General features: G+C 43.1%; 1 protein-coding gene across 1 annotated transcript in view; it reads right to left on the minus strand.

Annotated features, from left to right (window-relative positions):
• Positions 1-1,091: 1,091 nt before the first annotated feature.
• Positions 1,092-17,730, minus strand: part of ITGA3 (integrin subunit alpha 3) — a 34,948-nt gene continuing 18,309 nt past the window's right edge. Inside the window, 19 exon segments of the mRNA XM_074261186.1 lie at positions 1,092-3,043; positions 4,201-4,349; positions 4,775-4,900; positions 5,480-5,578; positions 6,132-6,245; positions 8,696-8,818; positions 9,088-9,264; positions 9,526-9,628; positions 10,522-10,599; positions 10,731-10,810; positions 12,601-12,669; positions 13,136-13,283; positions 13,455-13,552; positions 13,937-14,086; positions 14,885-15,021; positions 15,423-15,490; positions 15,939-16,025; positions 16,906-17,042; positions 17,438-17,526. Coding sequence (XP_074117287.1) covers positions 4,239-4,349; positions 4,775-4,900; positions 5,480-5,578; positions 6,132-6,245; positions 8,696-8,818; positions 9,088-9,264; positions 9,526-9,628; positions 10,522-10,599; positions 10,731-10,810; positions 12,601-12,669; positions 13,136-13,283; positions 13,455-13,552; positions 13,937-14,086; positions 14,885-15,021; positions 15,423-15,490; positions 15,939-16,025; positions 16,906-17,042; positions 17,438-17,526 — 1,994 coding nt within the window. The 3' untranslated portion in view covers positions 1,092-3,043; positions 4,201-4,238.

A 17,730-nucleotide genomic window follows, 5' to 3' on the forward strand; every position in this document is an offset into this window, starting at 1 on the left:
CCTCTAAAACCCAAATTATTCCCACCAAATCCAACTCCTTCTGGAGGTGATCCTTATTCCTGGATAGGCCATCACCAATTTTTCAGGTTCATAGCTTCAGCATGATACTTGTCCCTTATTCCACATATCTAATTAGTTGCCAAATCTTGTTTCCACCTCCATGAAATTTCTTCCATTTGCTGTTTTTTTCTCCTCACCTAGCCATTATCCTATTTATCACCTACAGACTCCTAATTAGCTTCCTTGCTTCAAATCTCTCCTTTCTCCAATCTAGCTCCCTCAGTGTGACCAGTCATTTCCCTAAAATGAAGAACTGATCATACCACTCCTCCACTTGATAAATTCCAAGGGCTCCCTACCGTCTCTAGAATCAAATACAAATTCTTCCCCTTGGACAACCTTGTAGCTCATTTGGCAGATGAGTAAACTGAGGCAAACAGAGATAGATGACTTACCTAACATCATACAGATAATAAATGTCTGAGGTTAGATTTCAAAACTAATGCTCTATTTACTGTACCATCTAGCTGGGCTATACATCATACATTATTCCCCTTCCCGCACTTGGTGGTCCTAAAATATTAGGTTTTTTGCTACTATTTTTTTCACACTGGATACTCCATCTCCCATCTTTTTGCCTTTGCACTAATCACCTCCTATGACTAGAAATCACTCCTCCCCAGCCACTACCTCTTAGAATCCCCCATTTCTCTCAAAATGCCATTCCTATACAATTTTCTACATGAAGCATTTTTCCTTCCTACCTGTTGGTGTCTTCCCATCCCTCAAATCTGTCTTGTTTAACTAGGTATGTATCCTTGAGGGCAAGTCATTTTTGTCTCTGTATTCCCAGGATATTGTAGGTGATTAATTAAAATTACCGGATGTATTTCCATTGATTAGACCCAATTATCAGTCTTCGATCTCCCTGATTGTAGGGATGGGAATTTCCCTCATCAACCTCATCAACTTAAAGGGCCAACAAGTCCTTCCCCTCTTCATCAGAAGGGAAGAACCATGATGGCTCTGCACAAGACTCCATCCCCCACCAGCAGATGTTACAAGTGGGACAACAGAATGAGAAGCTATCGTACAAATCAGAAGCAATTTATTGGTTGCCACCAGAAGCCTATATACAGTGAAGGCACAAGGGTGGGGAGGGGGCTCCCCTGCTACAGTACCATGGAAGGGGAAGGGTATAGAGGGCTCAGGGAAGGAGAACAAATAGTAGCTTTTAACCTTAGCAGCCAAGAGGCCAGACTCAAAAGAAGTCTGTTAACTTCCATTAACTTCCCTTGGGAAGTATTTTGTGTCTTAGCCCCAGTACTGATAATCAAAACTTTGACCTCCAGGAACCATACTCTCTCTAGTGGTCTCAAACCACTTCTTCATGGTGAGGGGCTGGGAGGAAATACAAGGGAAGAGTGGAGAAGCAGCTGTCACGAAGAGTATTGATGGAGGGAGAGGTCCAGCTGGAGAAGGGCAAGGGCTTATTTCCAAAGCCTCAAGCCCTACTCTACATTCATTGAGTCATCTGTTTTCCTCCCCATTTGCCCCACTAGGATTTAGGTACAATCACTGCCATTTCCCCTTTTTCTTTCCCTAGTGAGGCAAAGAGGTGAGATGGAGAAGAGATGGACATTCCCATCTCATATCCAACCCACCTTGTTAATCCCCCTTCTTTCTTCCAAATCTCCCCATCTGGTCACATCAATGTCATCTCTTTGTATATCTTACACCCTGCATAGGGACCACTGCAGGCAAGGATTTGGAATCTAACTTCCCTCTTGAATGCTCTGAAGTTTCAGTCTGTCGTCGGAGGGTGGAGAGGATGTAAATGGCAGAAGCCTTTGAGAAGGGCTACAAAAGAAGCCTTTTTAGTACATCAAAGGCCTGTCAAACTTCCCACCTTAGAAGTTTCTCTTTTTGCTCTCTGTGAATGGCTAGTGGCCTTAGATGAGGGTCCATCTCTGGTCCAACTTGAGCAGTCATCATTGCCCCCCAAGAAGAATCAATCCAGTGGCTATGGCTCAATGTAAGTCCAGTGTGAAGGGTCGAGTGATTTTTTTTTCCCCATAAGACTTGGGGGTTTTCATTCTTCCTGACCCCAGGGGATCAGGGGGTTATGTAGGATTATAGAGAAGGCAGGAAGAGAATGGGGAGAGACATCCAGGTTTTGGCACCAGCAAAGACTTGGGACATTCCATGCATGGTCACATGTATGCAAGAAAATCCCTCAAACACCTACATGGGATCACCTGTATGCAGGGACAAGGGGTAATCGTGAACATGGCCTTAGCAAGTGTCTTACAGTCCCTGTTCATATGAAAGATAGAAAATGTAGCCCTAGGGAGGGAGGAATGAGTAATCAGTACTTACGTGTGCACAAGCATGTGCACGTGTTGGTGGGTCGGTGAGAGCAGGAAGAGGAAAAGAAGAAGAGAGAGGGGGAGAGAGGGAGAAAGGGAGAAAGGGAGAGAGGGGGAGAGAGAGGGGAAAAGAGAGAGAGAGAGAGAGAGAGAGAGAGAGAGAGAGAGAGAGAGAGAGAGAGAGAGAGAGAGAGAGAGAGAGAGAGAGAGAGAGAGAGAGAGGAGAGAGAGAGAGAGAGATGAAAAAAGAGAGGAGGGAGGGAGAGAGAAGTGGAGACAGGAAAACCATGTGGAGAATTTGGAGAATAAAGGGCTAGGTTCAGGAAGTAGAGGAAGGCACTTCCCCTGGCTGTAGTGGAAGTTGAGGAAAATAATCCTGGAACTCAAAGGGTGCTAAGGGCCAAGTGATGCTTCCTGTAGGCAGCAGGAGGCATAATTTATGATAAATAGAATGAAAAAAGTTGGATTTGGGGGAGTGGGTAGTGAAGTTAGGCACAGATGGAAGCTTAAGAAAATATCAGTAGTATCGGTCTCGATCCTGCCAGTTGGTGACCCAGTGCTTCTTGGGAGGCAGTGTGCCCCCTGGGGGTGGGTACCTCTCCTCCTCCCGTATCCGCACAGCATGGTACTTTTGGCATGATCCGGTAATAATGGGTCCGTTTGAAGAAGTCACACTGTTCAGGTTGTCAGGAGGGAATGAACAGAAAGTAGAGAATCCCCAAGGAGGGAAGAGAAAAAAATAAGGAATGTTAGTATCCAGTTATCCAACTGTTTCAAGCTAGCAGGCCAGATATGTTCCAAGAGGAATACAAATTTGGACCTCCCTTCCCCAGTCTTCCTGTAGAATTCCCCCTTCTCTCTACTTCCCTTTCCCCAAAGAAAATATGGTTCAGGCCTTGGTTTCAGCTTTGCCAGGGCCCTTTCAGATAGTTCCCTCTACTATCTCTTGAAAATCAGGGACCTCCCTTCCCACAATCCAAAATTGTTTATTTCCATCCACCCTCTTTTAGCAGAAGACTTGCTGGATAAAGAGGAAGAGGAATTGAAAAATATAGGCAGAATGGAATAGAAGAAAAATAGAGATGGAAGAACAGAAATTGAGGTTCTTGGGTAGGAATACTGTAGGTAGAAAGGAAGGGGTCCATCAGGAAAAAGATCCTAACAATTCCAAGCAGGGCAATCAAAGGAAAATATATATAAAAGTATATCCCAAGGGAGGTTCTTTAAAAAGCATAGAATCATCAAGCATAAAATGTATCCAATAATTCTCTGCCTCCTCCAGGGATCCTACTTGGCTTTGGACCTGGGGGAAGGAACTAAGATGGGCCTAGAATTTGCTTAAGAACTGAAAAAGGTTGTTAGGAAAGGATCAACTGTTTCCTAGTCTCTTCTCCAGTTCTAAAAAATAAAGAAGTTTTGCCCATGCTGAGATGGAGCCCCCAAAAGCTTAAACTCCTGTGGCCTTTCATACCCAATGGCCTCTCCTTGATCCCATTTCTCTGATTTGGGCAGCTAGCTATGAAACTTAGAAGGAAGCAAGCCAGCCCCTTTAGGGACAGAGGGGAGAGTGGGATGGATAAAAAGAATAGGGGAAAGGAACCCTTGATTTGTATTTTTACAGTCTGCTAGGCCATTTCTCTTCCCATAGTGGATATCTAGAGCCAAGGTGAAGAGGGAAAATCTGAAGACACCTTGGAAGAATTTGAGATGTGAAGAGGGAATCAGAGGAAGAGAGGACAGGACAGACTCAGTCCCACAAAGACTGCAGGAGTCTGAGAGGAAAAAGGTTCTTTTGATTTGGGTTTTCTTAGTTTTAAATGGAAGAATTTACCCGGGGTGTGTGTGGGATGGGGAGGCATGGGTCTCCCCTCAGTAGTCATCGGTCAGCCTCTCCGTCTCAGAAGGCTGGCTCTTCATCTCCGCCTTTTGCCCTTTGGCTTCATACAGGGCTCGAGTGCTAGCTCGTTTGAAGAAGCCACACTGTGGGGGAGGGCGAGGCAAAGTCAAAGGTGGGGGGTGGGCCTGGGTATGTCTCCACTTGAGGGGATTCGGGGAGTTGCAAAGACTCAACGGTTGAAGGATAGGACACTTAGGTCCCATTTCTTGGGCCAGGAGGGGTTTGGAAGATCAGGACCCTGACCCTGTGGTGGTCATAGGGATACAACTGGGGCTACTTCCCTTCTCCAGCTCCAAACTATGTCCTTTGAAAGAGCTTTTACCTTCACTGTTGCTACCAGGGCAATATCCAACATGGGACTAGAAAGAAATAGGGTGGGTGGGGGGGGATGGGGAGAAATAGAATGGGAAAGGGAGAAAGGAGGGGAAATGAGTCTGAATTAGGGTGAAGGGGACTGAAGGGAATGGAATGAGTAGGGAAGGGGATGGATGTGGAGTGGGGTGCCTACCTTCCAAAGCAAAAGGATGATGAGCCCCAACAGTAATAGCCCAGCTCCCACAGATACCAGGACCAGCCAGAGCTCAATCTCTGTAGGAATCTCCTCTGTCAGTTCTGAGTCAATGTCCACAGAAAACTGGAGTAGATGAATCGACAGGGATGGAGGAAGACAGAAGGACCATTTAGCAGGACTCCTTACCACATCCCCCCACCCCCAAATCCTTTCTTCCCTAGACCTGAGCCATGGGGCTCTGCAATTTGACTGTCTCCCTGAAGGGGGAGCCTGGAGGTTGAGAAAAATTCCTGTTTGACCTGCAAAGGTCACTCTGTTCATCCCTGTGATCCCACAAGTGGAGAATAAAATCTCCCGTGAGCAAGACTCTCATGTCTCTTTGTTCCCCCACCCCAATTCCTGCCTCTAGCACCTACATGCATAAATGAAAAGATTTTCATATTGGACTTACTGTTAAAAGATAATTCTTAACCTTTTGAGTATGGGGTAAGGAAAAGAACCTTATACTGGGAGTTAGGATCTGACCATTTTTACCTAGCTTTGTGCAAGTCCCTTTACCTTGCTGAGTCTCAATTTCTTAATCTGTAAATGAAGAACGATATCGCCAAGATAATGGGAATGGGAGAGCTTTAGAATGTGGCCTTCTGCTAGCAAGCAATTAGTGAAAGCAAGTAAACCCTTTTATTCTTATTTGTGACTCACCCATGTCGTCTTATTCTCCATATTGATAGTCAGGATGTTGGTTTGGAGGAAAAGGGTAGCCCAGCCATCCACTCTGACTCTGTCGAAATCACTGTAATCCTGCAATGGAAGGCAGGACAAAGTAAGAGAGACAGCCATTGTTCCTCATTACCCTCCCTGCTCCATCCCAAGCAGAACCCTTGTATCCAGACACCATCCACAAAAGCCCAACACCAGGGACAGATTCAGAAGAAAAGGTTCTCAGTTCTCATATGTTCAGGTCTATGATGTGTCTTCACAGACTGATCAACAATCACCCCTCTGTTCACTCCAAAGTTTCTCCAGTCAGTTTCCCCTCCTCCAACCCACAGACATACTGACTGAATCCAGAAACATCAAAGCCATCTCACACACATGGACAAAATTATCCAGATACATGTGAACCATAGTTCATACATACTTGCTATATTAGTACCCACAGCCACATGGCAATCCCTCAGGGGGAGACAAGTAAACATGTTAGGCTTCCCACATGACTGGGATGATGGGCCTTCTGTGACAAGCTTGGCTAGGCCAGCTCATTCTTTTTCTCATGCCTCCCCAAAATGTCTGAGATAAAGGAATGGCACTAAAGAGCTCAGACTTCTCTACTCCCCTAAAACAGGTCACTAACCTCGATGAAGGTGCTATTCCACACTCGTGCCTGCACTGTCATGGTGGAGGGTACTGAGACATCAGGAATCGGGCACTCCAGCCACACACAGCGAGCTCGACCATTGGCACAGGACTGGATTGAGCAGAGAATGAATAAGAGAATCTTCTTCAAGCCCCTCAGCCCTCCTTTCATAGCTATTTCCCAGCTGGTCCTTATTCCATGTAATATGACAATAGATACTCTAGCCAGGCAAGCAGACCTTCATGTCCCCATAGTCATTCCTTGATTCATTCAATATGCATTTATTAAGTGCCTACCATGTATCAAACACCTATTCACTAGAGACAAAATGATGAAAATGAAAGTCAACATTCTTGGAGAGACTTGAATAGACTGAACTACATCACCTTACGCACCCACTCCAACTTCCCTTCCTTTTCCCTACTCTCCATTCCCCATTCCTCAAAGCTTCCCCTGACCCCTCCCAATCAGCCCTGCTTCCTCTGGGGGAAACATTCTTAACCTGGTTTGCCCTAGTTTGGATACCTAGGTGACAAAGTGGATAGAGCAGTGGCCTTGGAATCAGGAAGACTCATCTTCCTAAATTCAAATCTGGCACTTATTAGTTATTGTTCTTAATTTAAATACAGCCTCAGACACTTAGCAGCTGTAATTCTTAAATTCAAATCTGGCCTCAGAGGAGAAGCTTGTTTAAAGGCTAGCACAAGTACAGAAAGGTCAAGCACAAAAAATAAGCATGATCACTCCTAACTGTGGGTAGTCTATCTTTCTCTATTTAGAAAGAACCAAGGTATGGATCACCTAGAAGAGGTCCTCAGAGTATATCAGAAGAATTAAAAGGTTGGGTCAAATCAGTCAAGCAGGCTTAGAAGAAAATTAAGTGACCTGATTTTAGATGGAGAAGAAAGTTAATCCAAAGTTAACATATTGTGTCCTTTAACATAATCTTTCCCTCATTCTAAATTCTTATAAATATTATATTAAATTATTTCAGAGATATAATAATAGCAATAGCTGATACTTATATAGCCCTCTGAAGTTTGCAAAGTGCTCCTCAAAACAACCTTGGGAGATAGGTTCTATTATTATTTTACAGATGAGAAAACTGAGACAGAGGTAAAGTGACTTGCACAGAGTCACACATCTAGTAAGTGTCAGAAGTTGGATTTGAACTTAGGTTTTAGTGACTCCAGGGCTAGCCAGTGCTCCACCTACTTCAAGATATTCAAGGGCATAGGGGTGGGGTGCAGATGGTACTGGTCACTTTGGACATTTCTCTTTCTAAATTAGAAGTGTTAGGACTTAAGTAATATTATTTCCATTACTTTGCTAAAAAGCCCTTCTCATTTTTAGATAACTCATTCTTGAGATGTTTTCCCTGTATTATTAATTATTTTATTAATATTTCCCTGTATTATTCCTTATATTCCCTAGAGGTCCTAAACTGTGCTCTCTGGATCCAAGCAGACTGAATCTAAAGCCTTTTCCACATGATAGCATAAATATCTAAACACCTTAATTACCTAAATACTTAAAGTAACTTATGTAATACTTTAATAATTCAAATACTTAAGAGCTACCATTGGATCCTCTCTAAGTCTACTTTTCCTTAGACTAAACATTCTTGCATCCTTCAACTGATCCTTTTCTGGCATGGTTCCCAAGTTCAAATCTGGTCTCAGATATTTACTAGCTATGGATCCTAAATTCCAATTTGGCCTCAGAAACTTACTAGCTATGGTTCCTAAATTCAAATGAACAATATGGTTTTAAAGGCTTTCTGCCCCACAATATCCTAATCCTAATCTCAGGGGCCTTCCCTCCTTTTTGAGAATAGTAGAAGGATCTAGGTCTGCTACTCTTTGAACTTGGAGTTCAAATTTGCTTAGTTATTCTTGTTACAAATAAAAAATCCACTGTTTGCCTTTTCAAGACCTTAACCTTTCCACTCCCTTCCTTTCCAGTCTTTCTATACTTTCTATATACTCTTCTATCAATCGTTTGTTCAATGATGATCTCCCCCTTTTCCTCATTCTAGGCATTTTCTCTGATGCTTCCCATGTGTATAAATTCTCTCCTTTCTCATCTCTGCTTCCTGGCTTCCTTCTAATCCCAGCTAAAATCCCAAAATCTGCAAGAAACCTTTCCCAATTTCCCTTAATGCTACCGCCTTTTCTCTGATAATTATATTCAACCTATCTCATTTATATCTTGTTTGTACATAGTTATTTACACATTGTCTCCCCTATTAGTGACTGAGTTCTTTGAGAACAGGGACTTTTGTTTGTTTGTTTTTAATTTCTTTGTATCTCTAGCTCCTACCATTGTGCCTAGTACATAATAGGTGTATAATAAATGTTTATTGACCTGATTTGATAATTTTTCTTCTTTTTAAAATGAAATGTTAGACTGGATGACTTCCAAGGTTCTTTTCTGCTATAAACATTATGATGCTCTGAATTTCTGTCCAGGCCCCATCACATTTTTTAGGTTGGCATAGGAGCTCCAGCTAGAGTGACATCACATTCACCAAGCATCAGCCCCTTTTTCCAGACACTTACCAACACAGTTTCTGACTCTGCCTTCCTGGAAGTGGCCAGAGTGATAGGAGGAGGTGCCTGTGACTCTCCAGGATCCAGCTCCCTTCGCCGGCGTCTCTGAGAAGGGGCTTCATCCTTAGAAATCTGCTGGAAAAACAGGAAAGACAGGAAGAAAGATAACAGAGAAAGGAAGGAAAAAAAAAAGGAAAAAAGATCATATAGATGGGGAGAAGAAGATAAAAAAGAAAAGAGAGCCAGTCTGAGCCAAAGCAAAGGAAGAGGGCAAGTCTCGACAGGCAAAACATTGAGATGCCTCATTTTTCTAGGCAGAGCTAGCCCTTAGTAATTGGTAGAGGTGATATCTAGACTCCAGGTGATCTAGGCAGGAGAGACAAAGAGAAAGATTTGCTTACTGTGAGGTTGAGAGGATTGATGAGGTCCCCAGGTGGCTGGCAATGCCAGGTTCCATTGCCCTGGATGATAATCTCGGTGGGATACAGAAGCCATTTGCCATTACTAACTTCATAGGGCCATTCCAGCCCTAAGACCAGAGTTCCCAAAGCTGTCAGCCCCTCATCCACCGGGCCCACCTGGGAACAAAGAAGACCCCAGGAGATATGTTAGTGCCAAAGCTACCACCCCACATTGACCTCCTCTCTCCTAAGAACAGATCTGACATTACTAGCCATTTCATCCTTGTGTCATCATATTCCACCTGCAAGCCTTTTATGATGACTATTTCTTTAACCTATAACCTCTCAACTAATCCCAACTCTTCCAAAAAGGCGCAACTTCCCCCTAACCATCATCATCTAACCCAACACCTCTCCTCATCCCAGAACTTTCCATACCTGGAATTCCAAGGTGATAGGGCTCCCCACATCAGTGACATTTTTCATGCCTGACTCTCCCATCACTGTTCCCCCAAAGTAGCTCTGTAGTCGGTGATTCACCCTGTACAGGGACAGATAGGAGCTTTAGGGGGAGGTAAGAGTGAATACAGCAGGTATAGCTGACAAAGATTATAACTGAGGCACATGGAGAAAATAGGGAAGGGGAAAGAGACTATGGGGTAGAGAGAACAAAAGAGATAGGATATAGGATGAAGGAAACAGGATGGGAAATAATATAGGGACAGGTATTTATTGACTGTATCAACTGAAGGATTTAGATTAAGGGAAGAGGTGTAGCTTGTGGAATATATGGAGACAGGCATCAAGGAAAGGAATTATCTGTGCAAAGATGTTTATATCAGCTCTTTTTGTGGTATCAAGGAATTGGAAATTGAGTGGATACCCATGTTGTAGTATATGAATGTAAAGAAACATTATCCTATAAGAAATGATGAGCAGGCTTATTTCAGAAAAGCCATGAACTGATGCTGAATGAAGTGAATAAAACTATGGGAACACTGTATGTGGTAACAGCAAAATTGTGGGATGATTAACCATGGTAGACTCAGTAATACAGGGATATAAGATAATTTCAATAGACATGGGATAGAAAATCCCATCCATATCCAGAAAGAAAACTATGGAGACTGAATACAGATTGAAGAATCCTATTTTCACTTTTTTTGGGTTTGTGTTCCTCATGATTTTTCTCCTTTGTCCTGATTTTTTTTTCTTTTACAACATGACTAATATGGGGAAATGTTTTAAATGTGTACATGTATAACTTATATCAGATTCATTGCTGTCTTGAGGAGGAGTGGTAAAAGGAGGGAAGGGAAAAAATTGAAACTCAAAATCTTACAGAAATGAATGTTGAAAACCATTTTCACATATAATTGGAAAAATAAAATATTTCTGAAATTTAAAAGAAAAGAAAGAAAAGGAGTTACCTACATGCCAAGTGAGGCCTGGAGTGTATAATCCACCTGCAGCATCAAAGTCACAGGCTTTAGGTTATCTTGGTGACTAGACCTAAGGAGATATAATACAGTGGAGAATGGCAGGAGAAAGGCTTTCTCACCCACCATGACGGGCTGAAAAGTTGGAGTGGGATGCATTTTTTAGCCCACCCACCCAGCCCAACTCACACTCTCCCCACTCACGTGGAAAGCTGCATCTGAGCCTCAATATCCCGAGTCTGTAGGGTGATACCAATGACCTCAAAGGCAATAAACAGCTCCATCTTTGAGGGGAAGGTGTAAAAAGAGAGGTTAATGGTCTCTGAATTCTTATTTCTATAGTCAAAGACAATGTAAAGAAAGTATAATACTGGGAATATATTTATTTATTCATTATTTCTCTCTTTCTTCCTACTGTTTCTGAGAGTTTCTCTCCTCTCTTACCCTCACAACTTACTTTCCTCTTCTCCTACCCTCAATTCTCACTGACTGTCTCTTTCCCCCCTTCTCTCTTTGTGTAAGCCCCTCATCCTCAGCCAACGTCCATGGTTTTAAAGTAGAGATTATTTCTTTTTTTCCCTCTTATCTTTTCACTGTACTTTAGTCCAATGCCAACTGTATTATGTACTAAAGTAACATCTGTTTCAATGGCTTCTCTTGCTGAAACTACAATTACTGCATCTTTAAGAGAAAATGGAATCTTGGGGAGTTACTGTTTAATTGTCATCTGGACAAAGTTAACACTCCTATCTGATTGAGACTTTGTGAAATACAGGGAGAAAGAACTAAAAAGTACTTCTTGAGAGACTGTGTAAGTTAACAGTCAAAAAGAATGAGAAGCAACATTTTGAAAGAACTATTTAAGTTTTACTCTGCATCCTTAAAGAAGTGATTTGTATCACTACAGTCATCAGCAGTTGCAACTTCTACTTAAAGGTTAGCTGGGCTGTGATTTTTCAAATACATGCTACATTGTTGAAATATTTAAACATGTCTTTGTATTGTTTGTTACAGTGGCAATAAATTACACAGCCAGTAATATTAATGTTATGTTTTTTTTAAACCTGTGAAGGTAGATGGAGAGAAAGATGGAGGGACCAAAGAAGAGAAAAAGAGAAGAAGGAGAGAGAGACAGAAACAAAATGAGAGATAGAAGGATAAAGAGGAGAAGAAGAGAAGAGGGAGAAGCAGAAGAGAAAGAGGATAAAAGAAAAGGAGTAGAAAATTGGAATAGAGGAAGAAATAAGGATAGAGGAGGGAAGGAGAGAAAAAAACATACAGATGTGAGAGGGAAAAGGAAAAAAAGAGGAATAAAATCTGATGGGAAGAAGTCTCTCCAATTTATTTAAAAATTGGAATGAGGAATCATAATTAATTAATAATGAGAGATTATGTGTTTCTTTTTTTTTTTTTTTTTGGCTGAGGCAATTGGGGTTAAGTGACTTGCCCAGGGTCACACAGCTAGGAAGTGTTAAATGTCTGAGGCCAAATTTGAACTCAGGTCCTCCTGATTTCAGGGCTGATGCTTTCTCTACTGTGCTACCTACCTGCCCCAGTTTTTATTAATTTATGAGAAAATATTAGAATACCCTTTGATTGCCTCAGAGAATAAATAAAAAAGTGAGCTGATAGCCATCAGAGGGGTGTGAAGATTGTTGTACCTGTCAACTAATATGCATACACCTGACACCTACATGTATACTATGTAGGGGTGATCATCTCTAGATTTGCTAGAGAGACATTTGTTGAACTGTATGAATTTTCCCAGCCCATTCCCTGTCCCTCCCATCCTAAGTAGCTACATGTTTCCTTCTTCACGCTTGTGTCTCTTCCTATTTCTCTGAATCTATGACATTGAGGAAATAGAAAAAGATAGAACAAAATAAATTCCTAAGCCAAGGCAAGAAGAAAAAAGCCAAAGAAAGCTAGGAATACCAGGAAGGCTGAAGGAGCTTAGGCATGATGAAGAAAGATGGAAACAATGGGATAGATCAAGGCACGGCAACCTATCCTATCATTTTGTTTGGGTATAAGATTTACAGTAGGGCCCTGTATCCTTCCCTAAATTACTCACCTTCTGGTTCCTTTTAAAAGGGTTTCCCAGCTCACATAGGATGGTCTCGTTAGCCTGGCAGGCTCCAGCCTTGGGATGGGGATGAAATGGGAGACAGATTTGGAGAACAGGGAAAGTTAAGTCAGATTTAGTCCATGCCTTTCTCAAATATGCTTCAATGATAGAATCCACTGATTCACTGACTCCCATCCCTTCTCCATACACAAAATAGGGAACTGTTGCTTTCTCCCCTAGTGGAAGACTTAGGAATCTCCATCCCAAGAAATTCTAGACTTGGAGGTTAAGTGAGGGGAAGGCAGCAAAGATGCTAGGCCAGCTCAGGTAATGTTCAACCAGTTCTTCCAGCCCAACTACAAATAGCAACAGGGGGATTGTTTATTAAACACAGATAGAGCTGGGGGTTGGGAGAGGTACACAATGAATCCCAATGCATTCAAATCAACATGCAAATGAACAAGGATAATGATATCCCTTCTCTCCTATTCAGACTTCTGGAGTCTAGTGAGTAACTGAGGATGAAAATGGGCAGACTCACAGGGCGGACAGAGGAGAAAAGTAAGGCTGGAGGCAAAACTAAGGTGAGCAAAGCCTCATGAGCATCCTCTCCAGCTCGGTCCCTGCTGGGCATGTTGGTTACATTGATGTTCAGGAACAGCTTTCGCACATCCTTACTGTACTGAAGTCTAGAAATTGAGATGGAAAGAAAGGAATGAGTTGCTCCCACCCTTCAACTCCCTTTTGGTCAATCAAGGGGATCCAATTCTTCTCCATCAAATACCATCAGTACAATGAGGCATAGGTCTGGCCCCCCAGTTCCTAAACTGGCTATTCAGGGGCCCAGCCTGGTCTCTTACCTATTGATGGGCTGTAGTTGTTCAGACAAGAAAGCAGCCTGAAGCTGTAAGTTACTATCACACTGATTGTCAGCACCACATTCCTTCTGGAATTGAATCTGGAGGTATGAAGAGAGAAGGGGAAAATCAGTAAGGTGGTAAAGGTTTTCAGGAAATGATGATCCCTGCAAATCCTAATGTCAGGAATAGTTCTCCTAAAAGGGAAATGTTGTCACCTTGCCCCCAAATTCACATATAATAGGACATGACAGACAACAGATAGTCTCCTATCCTTAGCCCTTGATGGTCCTCTTGAGGGCAGAGTGCTCCCGGTCCTGAGCCTTGAAGTATATTTTAATATTCTCCTCCTTCTCAGGCCTACATCTCTTTCAGCTACCTACCAACCACCCCTCAGACCCCAAGCTTTCCCATCCCTCCCCTTTCTTAGCTCTTTGCCCCATGCCTTCCTTCTTTATATATTCCCAAATGCCTACTTAACTGACCTCTGTTTGGTTCTCTCTGGGCTGGGCCTCATTAAGGATAGGAAAGGCATCCAGGGAATGGAGTCCAAGGCGTGGGTGCTTAGGAAGCTTTTCTGGTAAAGAGTAGTTCATGAAGATCGAGATGGGGCGGAGCTTATCCCGAATATTGTCCTGGGAGAGGGGAGGGAAGCTGAGGATCATACTCCTCCCCCCATAATTCCTTCCCTACTGGAACTTTCCTCCAGAGAGACCTCCACATATAATGCCTTGAGGGCACTATCTCTAGACCCCAGAATCATTTCAGTGGCATATATTGGTATATAATATAAAGGAATTAAATCAGGTGCATTGTCATCATAGTTCTTGTGTTTATAAGGTACTTTTTAAGGTTTGCAAAGCACTTTACAAATAGGATCTCATTTTATCCTCACAATAACCTTGTGGGATAAATGCTATATTACAGATGAGGAAACTGAAGTAGACAATGGTTAAATCAGAACTTAATACATGCCTATTGCATTTGATTGTATTCCAAGAATTTGTAGAGGAAGGAAAAAAGAATTTACTAAGTATCTACTAGGTACTAGGCATTATTTAAACATTTTATAAATATTATCTGTTTGATCCTCATAAAAGTCCCTAGGTATAGTTATTATCCTTAGTTTACAACTGAGGAAACTGAGGCAACTAGGGTTAAGTAATTTGTCCAGGGTCACACAGCTAATAAGTGTCTGAGGCCAAACTTCAACTCAATTCTTTCCAATTCCAATTCCCAGTGCTCTCTTGACCTCATTGGCTCCCTAATATGAAGAGCACCCTTTTCTTGGATTCTCTGTAACCCAGATCCTTCATCTACCCATCTGTATCATCAGCTGCTTGGCTCAAATGGTGTCAGCTACTTGAAATCATCTCAGATGGGAATGTTTTCATATAAACACACAAGAACATGCACCCCCGCCCATTCCTCACCACTAGAAGCAGATCAAGGGTTTGGCAGCGAGTTTCAGGCATGGAAAATAGTCCATGGTAAGTAGAAGAAAGACTCTTAGCAAACCGGACTCGGGGTGGGCGTCGATCTCGATCTGCCTCCAGGGTATATGCCAGTGCTAGGAGAAAGCAGCAAGGAGGTCAACCAGGGAGAGCATGCAATAGAGTAAGAATAATAATTATAGTTTATATTTGTCTAACACATAGAGAGGGCTCACAGCTGTGTTTCCAAACTGCTTTACAAAGCACTTTACATAAACTATCTTCTCTGATCCCCATAACCACACCAACAAGTGCCTACTTGGGACTAACAACTCGTTAGACCCATCTTACAGATAGGAAAACTGATACTCTGAGAAGTTAAAGGGACTCACCCAGGATCACAAAACTAGCAGGTATCAGAAATAGGTCTTGAACTCCTCACTGAAGTTCAAATCAGTAGGGTGTTTTTTTTTTCTGTATTGCATCCCCAAGTCCCATGCCCAGATCCCCTTCACCACCCTCATTTCACAACACTCACTGATGTTTCGTCTGTAGTTTGGATTCCCTGCACTTTGGTTGTAGGCGAAGCATACCTCGACCTGAATGCTATAAGGACCACCAGAAGGAGGTCAAGAGAAGGAGACAATAAGCATCCCTAGATCCCATCCCCCATGCCCCCATTCCCCCGAAAACAAAAGGAAAGGAAAGGCACCAGAAGAAGGTTGGGGGAATCTTGCTGGGAAGATAGAAAGAAGGTAGTTCTGGGTAAAGTTAGAAATTCAGCAACACCTGTCTCTTAAGGTACCCATCTCTCTTTTCATTCACAAAGGAGAGTGTGAAGGAGAGCATCTTCTATCTGCAAAGCATTTTGCTGGGTACTAATGATACAAACATGGACTAAAAACTGTTTCTTCCCTGCAGGAGTTTACATTCTACAAGGAAAGTGGCTAGGAGGAAGGGAAAGATACAAAGTTTAAAGAGTGGATAAAGCTGTTTAGGGGAAGGGTATGGGAAGAAGGGACTCATAAAGGATTTGTAGGAAAGAGTAGCTCACCAGGAGGTGGAAGTACAGCGGGCAGGATCCAGCATGGTAGGCCTCACTGCTAGAGTCTTGTTGAGAATGTTGATAACTGGACGGGCTCTAAGGGGAGGAAGGGAATTTGCGTCTTTGCAAAAAAAAATCATTTGGTCATCAGATTATACGGTGTGGGCAGACCACAAGTCCTGCTCTGTAAAGAGCTCAGAATATTGGTCATCGAACACTAAAGCTAGAAGAGATCTTGAAACCCATTGAATTCAACACCCCTGGTCACAAATAAAGAGATTGAATCCAGAAGATGGTACAGGTTATATGGCACATCAGTCTGTCCCCTGTTGTACTCACTTTGAAGTCTTGGGGATGGGATGAGAAGAGAGATGGCCCAGATCAGCCTAGGTTCATCCTCACTTCCATCATCTAATCCCAGACATAGGTTAAATACCCATAGAAATGGTGACCTCTCAGGAGAAAGGGAGATATTAGTACATTAAGCAAGGGAAAACTAATAGTAATAGGTAGCATTTGTACAGCTCATCAAGGCTTACAAAGCACTTTTTACCAAGATTATTTCATTTGATACTCATTATTCCCAATTTATAGATGAGACAACTGAGACAGACAGAAGTTAAGTGACTTGCCCAGGAAGACACAGTCAGGAAGTATCCAAGGTCCTGATTCCAGATCCAGGGCTCTGTCCACTAGACTACCTAGCTGCCTAGTTAATATCAAATCCTATTTCCCAGTGAAGGACTCTTTTTACATACCACTTTGCCTCCAACTGGAAGATTGGAATTGATATAATAGAAAAATAAGGAGGGAGAGACAGAAAGACAAGAGACAAAGACACCGAAAGCTGGATGCATTCAATAGACACTATTGAAAGACAGTGAGGGACAGACAAGGCATGGACTTCCTGACTTCTAATGGGTCCCCCAAGCCAGTCCATCCCACTACCCCTGAGGATGTGTCCCATCCTGCTCACCGCAACAGCACGATGCGGTCAGCCAGGCTCCCCACCAGCAGGTCGGGGTACGAGTTCTCATCCACGTCGAGCCGCCCACTCAGCGAGTAGCCAAAGGTGGCCAGGCCATGGGCGCCAAGCTTATCCCCATGAATCACCTGGGAGCAAAGTGGGGTGTGTGGTGGTAGTGTGTGTAGGGGGAATTGCAGAGGAGAAAATGGCAGGGGCTATGGGGTTTAAGGAGTTACTCCTCACCCTGTTTTCTGTATGTACGTTCAGTGGGATACATGGGGATGACAAATGGTGGGATGGTCTATAGACAGATGGGCAGCCAGACACAAGGCAATACAGCCCAAGAGATAGATAGGAGACTAGAAACCCTCTGTGGCTGGTTGTTTAAGCAGTGGGATTAACCGATAGCTGAGAAGTAAACTGATGAACAGAAAGACCAGACAGGTACATGGGACAAACAGGCACTTGGACAAGAAGGGAGGGTTGAACACAGTGACTGATAGGCAGGTGGCCAGCCCAATGGCATGCTCCCAACTTGTACCTGTTGAGGGTGGTCCTTGATGCCCGAGGCACTGCTGTGGTAGATGTAGACTTTGCCAGAACCCTCAAATGGAGCACCTACTGCAACATCTGGGGGAGAAGGGAGTAGGGATAACGGAGGAGAGAGAGAGAGAAGAGAGAGAGGAGAGAGAGAGAGACAGAGAGAGACAGAGAGAGAGAGAGAGAGAGAGAGAGAGAGAGAGAGAGAGAGAGAGAGAGAGAGAGAGAGAGAGAGAAAGAGAGAGAGAGAAAGAGAGAGAGAGAGAGAGAGAGAGAGAGAGAGAGAGAGAGAGA

The sequence above is a fragment of the Sminthopsis crassicaudata genome, chromosome 4 (genome assembly GCF_048593235.1).
Source record: "Sminthopsis crassicaudata isolate SCR6 chromosome 4, ASM4859323v1, whole genome shotgun sequence".
NCBI classification, from domain to species: Eukaryota; Metazoa; Chordata; class Mammalia; order Dasyuromorphia; family Dasyuridae; genus Sminthopsis; species Sminthopsis crassicaudata.